The sequence below is a fragment of the Vanacampus margaritifer genome, chromosome 18 (genome assembly GCF_051991255.1).
Source record: "Vanacampus margaritifer isolate UIUO_Vmar chromosome 18, RoL_Vmar_1.0, whole genome shotgun sequence".
NCBI lineage: Eukaryota > Metazoa > Chordata > Actinopteri > Syngnathiformes > Syngnathidae > Vanacampus > Vanacampus margaritifer.
The window spans coordinates 7,950,631-7,958,804 of NC_135449.1; the positions used below are offsets into that span (position 1 = coordinate 7,950,631).

Below are 8,174 nucleotides of genomic sequence, written 5' to 3' on the forward strand. Positions count from 1 at the left end.
TTTTAGGATTTACACGCTTGTTAATCTTTATCACATTTTCTTTTCTATAATGGAATATAGACTTTATGTGCTGGCGGTGGCCAAGTGGTTAGCACATCTGCCTCATAATTCTGAGTTGAGGGGGTTTGAATCCGAGGTCTGGCCTTCCTGTGTGGAGTTTGTGTGACCAGCTGAGCCCATCCAGGGGTCAGCAAAGGTTCACAAGTTCACAGCTGTCCCCGCCTGGCCAATATATTTATTTGGTGTTTACAGCAAAGCATTTGCGTGATCCCGAAGCAGCCGAGGCTCCGTCCAGACCTGGTCTACGGACCGGGGCAGCTGCTGGAAGTCTTTCCATCGTCGCGTCGGGCTCGCCGAGGAGCTCTCGACCTCCACCTCAACCCGCTTTGTTCCCCCCCCCCAGAGACCGGCGCTGACACCATCCTGTTGACTGCTGGACGAGGTAAAGGCCTCAACGGGGCCTCAGCACCACCTCGATTTAGACCCAAGTGCTGTTTTTTTTTTCTTCCTGTGTGGGATCACATTCAAGTTCAATAGTTCACTTTCATGGCTGCCTCCACTTGTTCATATTTCGAGATAACGTGAATGTTGGAGGTCCACACACTCACACGCGTTTGTCTTCAGCACAAATGGTGCAACTGATGAAGGGCGGCCGAGGACCACACATGCCGAGGGGTGTGGCGGCTGAGGGGGGGAGGGGGGTCTACTCAGGGAGATCACATGAACGCTTGATGAGAATTAACTGATATCGAAATGCAAATAATTCACATCTGCTAGCGAACACGCCAACATATCAGAACCTGAAGGCAATTTATAGTGAATTTAGTCACAGGCTTACAAATTTTTGAGTCAGGTCAATAACAGATAACTTGCAAATCAAAAGATAACATTCCAAGTGTGACATTTTTAAGTACTCCCAAGTTTTTCAAAGAAATCATCATATCATATCACCCTTTCTTTTACTCTTTGGCAGCATTTCCTATAATGTGACCATACAATAGGACATTATTTATTTAGACTTTTTATTTTCCTTTTAACCATATTAATAGACTACTGTTAAAATGGGTCACATTAAAACGCCCTTTTTTATTATCAGTATTTTTTTTAGAACAATATAGATACATATACAGTGTATACATGCTACTGTTAAAATGTTTCACCTTTAAATTTGTATTTATTTTTTTTAAAATCTGAATAAAGATATTTAATTGATCAGAAATTCCAGACATTTGTAAAAAAAAAATTTTTTTAAAAAGCCACCCCCAAAATACAAACATTTCATCTACGTTACCCAAACTTTTGAACTTTTGAAAATGTATGTAGTATTTCTTGTGTAAGGTATTTATGTTGAAAATATTAAATTCACTTTTACTAATTAAAATATTAACGTTTCATAACATCTATTATTCGTATTATTATTATACGAATATTGCTAAAATTAAATAATTGTTTAAAATAAATTAGTCAACACAGTCATTTAAAAATAAAATTTGTCCCATGGCGTGTTCCGTCCACCTGACGCATACCACGGACTATTGTATATTATCCAAATAAAAGCCGACTCTGCCACTCAATTTTAAATTTCATTAAACATTTTTTTTTCATGAATTCCGATGCATTTCAACATCGTAACAAATACTTCCGGGTTGACATTTTTTGCACTCATAAAAACAAACACCTCAAACTGCTTCTTCATGTTGATGATTTTTTTTATTATTGCTCATTTATTTCTCCACCATTTTACTACTCTTTTGCTTGTCGGGCTACTCCAATATGCGAAAGAGTTAACCCCCCCCCCCCCCCCGAAGCAAACACCCCCCCCCCCCACAAGCACACACACGCTCACTACAGAGACGCAATAAAAGCGAGCGACTCCAGCATGTCTGCCATCGCGTCGCCTCCTACAATCTGCACAACTTGTTTTTTTGGCTGCGCGTTTTCTGACGTCAACAACATTGTTCGGCGCTGTCAACAACCACTAAAATCGCCAACCTGTCCCCGCCCGGAAAGAAATTAAAAATAAAAAAACCAGAACAAATTGAACATCTATGTTGTATAATTGCGCGTTCAAATGTAGGGCAACTACGAGATGAAGATTAACATTTAACATGCGAGTTGCGCTTTGCCCAATCGAATAAAATAATAAAATACGATACGAGCATATTTACAAATCGATGCATTTTTACTGAATATCTTTTAAATAATATTTTTACAACAACAAAAATATGATGATCAATTACACCGCTACAAAAAAAATAAATGACTGAAAAATTGCTCCTCATTTGATTCTGTAGTTGAAGGCACCACGCAGCTGGACACACAACGTGCAATTAACACTTTTATTTAAAGGACAAGAAGGCAATGAGTGAGCTACTTACATGAATATAAAAAATGACTTTTGCATAGAGAACCACAATCGAGTCGTTCAAACAAATATGATCATAATAGTGGTTCTGTATAAACACCTATTTACAACCTTCGACGCTTTGTACAAATGCTTATAAATATGACCTGAGTTTAATTAACGTGACGCTCGGCATGAGTTATTACAACTGCGCAGTTTTGCCATTATTGCCTATTGTTACTATTTAACAAAAATAACGTTGCATTTCTTTTTACAAAAAGGGGGGGTATAACAGAGGAGATAAATTATATATATATATATATATATATAATAAAAAAAAAAAGAAGAAGTCAGATGTCCTTTAAATACGTCGTTATAGTGATCACAAATCCCTTATGTGCTTTGAAAAAGTTCTGGTCTGGATGACTTGTTCCCGGTCCAAACGTGATCAATGCACAGTCGTTTTTGGGTAGACCTCGTTTAAAAAAAAAAAAAAAAAGGGCTTGGAGTAACTGTTAATAAACAGCTCCCACGCTCTGTGGCGGGACGGGGTGGTGCACGGTACCCGGATGCTGTAGGTGGGATCCCTGCTGGTACCAATGGTTGCTGTAATCGTCCATGTAAGGCGGCGACGAGCTGTGGGCCGGCTGCGGCACCTGAGGTCTGCTGAGGGGGGTGTTGCTCTGGGGGGTGCTGTTGTCCCACGCGGCGGGGGAGGGCGGCGAGTTGCACGCCATGGAGTCGCTGGCGTTCGGGCTGTGGTCTAGGGGCACCTCGCCGTTCTTGTACAACTTCTTGAACTTGGATCTCCGGTTCTGGAACCAGATCTTGACCTGGGGAAAGATAGTGCGGAATGTTTAAGACTCAGAACCAAATTTTTCTCTCTCTTTTTTTTTTTTTTAAATGGACATTATGAGTCCGTGTATCGTACCTGTGTTTGGGTCAGGCCCAATTGGGCCGCGAGTTCGGCTCTCTCGGGCAGAGCGAGGTACTGCGCCTTTTGGAAGCGTCTCTGCAGAGCAGCGAGCTGATAGCTGGAGTAGATGGTTCGGGGCTTGCGGATCTTTTTGGGTTTGCCGTTCACCATGCGGACCTCGGGTTCGGGCTCCTCTTTTACTAAAACATAACAATACATATTTTAAATGCTGCCAAATGTAAGCTAATGCAAATTAATAAGTAGAAGTGTGAACACGGGGCTTGTACGGCATTTCAAAAATAAACACAGAAAATAACACTTATGAATAATAAAATATATATTAGAGTTCAAAAGTCATTTCCTTACCCGAACTTGGCGGCGATGCCTGCAGGTGATCTCTGTTGTAATGTCCGTATTGCCTGTAGCTGTTCGTGTAAGGATATTCAGATTTGGCGGCGTACACTCCAGCAGGTCCCATTCCGTTCAGGTTAAACTGGTGGTGATGGTGGTACGAGTTGAGGGTCTGTCCGTACGCTTGGCTCTGGTAGTACTCGTGATGGGCCGACTGCGCCGCGCTGTAGTAGCCCATGTCCGTCACGGAGGACTCGGGCAGAGTCGGGGAGTCCTTAGATCCGATAGATCCCGGAAGGTCGGTTAGAATACCGGCGATTTTCTTCTCGTATAGCTGCTCGATACTCATGCTTTTTTTTTTTTTTTTCCCCGTAATAGGAGGCTGCAAGGAGGAGGGTGGGGGTGTGGGGAGGTTCCCTCGCAGGGGTAAAATCCACGCGTGGATGGAAAGAAGGAAGAAAAAGCTTCTTTTTGGGGCAAGTCCACTTAAAGTCTTCCAGCTGCAAGAACTTGGTTGTGGCATGACTGGGTGGCTGTGACATGAAGTTATAGAGAAATGGGCGGGATGCTGCGCTCCCATTGGCTCCAGTGCACCCCCCTCCCCCGTCGAACCCCAACCCCCCCTCCTCCTCCTCCTCAGCCTTCAGCGCCCGCACGCAAACCTCACCGTCTTGACTTTTTATTAGGGTTTTTAATGACGCATTTGCATTTACCTGTTGGCGGTGAGAAAACCCAACACGAGAAACTTTTTAGGGACTTCATCCAACAATATTAGCCTACTACTATACTCTAATAATATATTTAATTTCGCCAACTTTCCGGTGCATAATAACAGCTCGGAGCTTTCTTTTTCTTTTTCTTTTTCTTTTTGTTTAAGAGACTAATCCCATCGCCAGACCGTCTCCTTAATGCTTTTATGCAATGTTTTGCCTGGAGATCACACTTTAATTCATCAAAATGAAAAGGCTCCCACTGCCTTCCATTGTCATTCAAAAGTGTTTGGGGAGACCCGAGTCAACTGTAGGGGTGAGAAAAAGCGAGATAGGAACGATAGTAAAAAAAAAAAAAAAAAAAAGTTGCTTCAGCTGATACAGCCCTCGGGGTGAATTCCTCTGAAGTGTTTGTGCGTGTGTTTCGTTTTTTTCTGGGGTGTGGGTGGGAGGAGTGCAGGCGTGTAAATAATAATCATAAAATGACGGATGGATTATACACCGTTGATGGAATTGGGGGTAATATTTCAAGTTTTATTTCAGAGTGGTTTTAGTTGTATTTTTAGCTTTAGGTTATGACCTACAGCGCCCCCTGCTGAATGTTATAATCGTTATACATTTCTTTATTGATTGTAGATTAAATTAAATATTAAATATATTAAATTAAAAACTAAAACTCTATTGATATATGCACCTAAATCTTAATGATCGCTTCCATTCTTTCCATGTGACTTTTTTTTCCCTCCATAGACCACAGCAAATTTATGTGTTGACTTGTCACCCGTCTTTTCTGATACTATGGCGCCCTCTTTTGGTAGATTAGCGCAGTGCAACTACACACGCCTAATTGAATGAATGAATCTTTTAGTTCCTATTTTTCTTATTTTTTGTTCTATATAAATGAAGTTGGTAAAAACATCTGCTGCTAAGTGTAATATTTCAATGGCATTTAGACAAGTCAGACTACTGATGAGGAACTGTATAATAAATAAATACAGTTTAGTGACAGACTATTTCGTCACAGAAAACATTCATACTCCTATCCAGTAGATGGTGCTGATGGACCGAGTATGGAGTTGCACTTGCACGCCATGCAAAAGATGCAATGAATCCAAAACATGCGACATTTTACGTCCACTTTCCGAGGCGTATTCATTTCACAGTATTTTTATTATTTGGAAATTTCTCTCACTCTCAGCACGATGCAGTGCAAAATGCATCCACAATAATAAGAACATGATTGTAACAATTACCTGACACTGAGCATTATTATCGATAGAATACTTTCCCTTTTGTTTTTGCCACCACTGCTGCCTTGTAAAGTTTTGTACATATGCCAATGAAGTCCTATATTCCTTATCAGTAAGACAGCCAATCAAAATTCAGCATGCTGGCAACTTGAGAAGCCTTCAGCGACCATTGTTAGGTACTTAACTGACACAGTAGGTTTAAGTAGCACTGCTGGCCTGGTTTCAGCCTGCATGGGACAAAAGCTCAATTTGCTAAAAAATAAACAACATGTTGGAGGAAGTTTAGTTAAAAACATTACCAATTGGTACTATTTACTGTAGAACAGTGTTTGCTGTACCGTTTTCCTATTTCTTATGCATTGTGACTGTAATTCAAGGCGGACATTTAAGAGTGAAAGTGAGATAGCAGTTGGACCCCCAAAGACAACACAACCATTTTCACAGGACCTTGAACGATAAAGTAGTTATCAAAAATTCCGCTGCGGAACAATATCTCTCTCTCTCACTCTGTCTCTCCTCCCATTCCTTTGTTGTCGTTTTATTTCTAAATACCGACTTCTGCATTCCACTTTCAATTGAGTCTCCTCCAGGCTGTCCCGTACTGCAATGTACAGCCTGCAGGTACGAATATTGTGCCAGGTTTTGTTTTTTTTGCACCATATGAGGGGATTACAGAAAAGAGACAGTTATTATGGAGGAGTACTGTATACATATTGTTTCATGGCTTTATAAATGCGTAAATGCCTTTTATTGTAAGACCAACAAAGGGGAAAAATGCATACCATACTTCCTCCATAGTTGCCTCTGTTCTTGTAGACATCATCTTATTATCAAGACACTTGAATACTGTATTTTCTTTAATACAGGGTTTCCGCCGGTCATTTAAAAGTCTCAAATGAATTTTGCTTTAAAAAAAAATAAAAAATAAGGCCTTAAATGACTTTAAGAATATTTGAATGTGTGGAGGAATTAAAAATCGAAATATAGTTAATTATTGTAAAAACAATGTTGTTCATGCTCTATAAACATTATAACACAATTTAGCAATCATAAATGTTATTTTTTTTAATTCATTTATTTTTTTACAAGTATTTGTTGGGACTGGTGACCGGCTGTAGTTTACAATGAACAAAATGACCTGGAGTCCTCGAGTTACTTCATGTTCCACACCAGTTGTTCTGAATTTGAAAAGAAAAATGTAGCCATCCCGTCATGAAACACTAATGCCACCTAGTGGCTGAAAATGACCACAACCAAAACTTAACGTCATGTTTCAAATCTTACAATCAAACTACTGTATCAATGAAGGAAGATCGACCCCTACATTTGCATTTAGTAACAATATGTGTCCACTTTTATGTTAATTTAAGTTACATTAAAAATGATATGGAAAAAGCATGAAATTATAATTGCTGACACCTGCAAAAAAAAAAAACTGGAACGATAGTCAGGTGTGTACTTGGGTGTTTGCTCTTTTAAAATGAATGACAAACCAGGTGATCAGTTGAAAGTGGAGGTAAATAAATGCCTTACCCCGCATCTGATACATTACGTAATTGAGTAAATAAACACATCCGAGCACCATAGAAAATACTTTGTGGCAAAAATGACTTGATTTGAGTCACCCTTAATGATACACATACTATGTATAATCCCAGCGCAGAGGATGTTTACATGTTGTAATTAAGAGGGGATGACGGCCACGCAATCGCTTCCGATGGGCCCCCCGCTGCAAACTGCAACGCAATTTGGAAACTTCAAGCGAGTCTCCATAATGAAGCGCCACGGGCTACTTTAGGGCTGATTTGATTGAGAATGGGAGTCAGGCTCTCTGCTGAGTGGGAGAGCTTGCAAGCAACTCTCTCGTTATCTACCCCGCCTCCCTCCTGCAGGTTCTGACCTGAGATAAAAAAAAAAAAAGGGGGAGATTGCAGTGAGTCCCAAAAAAATGTTTTTTTGTCTCAAGGGTGGCATCCCCAGAAAAATTGCTTTTCCGCACACAATGTGGACAAAAGTATTAGGACAGTGGGCTGTCACGGTCACAGGAAGTGAATATGTGAGTAGAGACATTTCTGCAGATATTTGGAAGAAATGACACTTTGACTCGTAAATGTATTGTTCCCTCAAAATAACTCAAAAGCCACAGAAATTGCGTTCTCAGCTTTCGTATGAATCCACGTGAGACCACATTGGTCCGGGCAGAAGAATGCTTCTATTCTGCGCTTCCACTTTGGCCAGGATGAGTGGCCTGCGCAAACAGCTGTTCTCTCGGGCCCATCAAAAGACCCGGAGCGACGTCTTTGATTACGCCGTCTTTGTCCGCCCCGCCACTCGACTCGAGTATTCAGGCTGCAGCTAACTAAGCAAGGGAATCCCTCGTGAAATTCCCTCTATTCGAACCAAGCGTCTGCAAATTCCAAACGATCTCGCTCCACTGCTAATTTAACTCATTCGCTGCCATTGACGGCTATAGACATCAAAGATTCATTTGAATAATTTCTATTAGTTTAATTATTTTTTCCACTTTTGTTAAAAAGAGTATGAAAACCTATAATTTTGCGATTCACTCATTTATGCGATTAATTACGATTAAAAATTGTAAT

The 8,174-nt window shown here is 40.6% G+C and overlaps 1 protein-coding gene across 1 annotated transcript; it reads right to left on the bottom strand.

The window, feature by feature from the left end:
* Positions 1 to 2,325: 2,325 nt before the first annotated feature.
* On the bottom strand, positions 2,326 to 7,970 carry dlx3b (distal-less homeobox 3b). The gene is made up of 3 exons (XM_077551655.1): positions 3,627 to 7,970; positions 3,276 to 3,460; positions 2,326 to 3,177 (listed from the first exon to the last, which is right to left on the bottom strand). Exons 1-3 carry the CDS (start codon positions 4,189 to 4,191, stop codon positions 2,860 to 2,862), a joined length of 1,068 nt encoding a protein of 355 aa, XP_077407781.1. The 5' UTR covers positions 4,192 to 7,970; the 3' UTR covers positions 2,326 to 2,859.
* Between the last annotated feature and the right edge of the window lie 204 nt (positions 7,971 to 8,174).

Bases quoted from the DNA above. Each gene is read 5' to 3' on its own strand.
- dlx3b (XM_077551655.1), bottom strand. From the start codon at position 4,191: ATGGGAGCGCAGCATCCCGCCCATTTCTCTATAACTTCATGTCACAGC. The intron at 3,461-3,626 runs GTAAGGAAATGA...GTTATGTTTTAG, and splicing joins GGCATCGCCGCCAAGTTCGG to TAAAAGAGGAGCCCGAACCC. The intron at 3,178-3,275 runs GTACGATACACG...ATCTTTCCCCAG, and splicing joins TGGGCCTGACCCAAACACAG to GTCAAGATCTGGTTCCAGAA.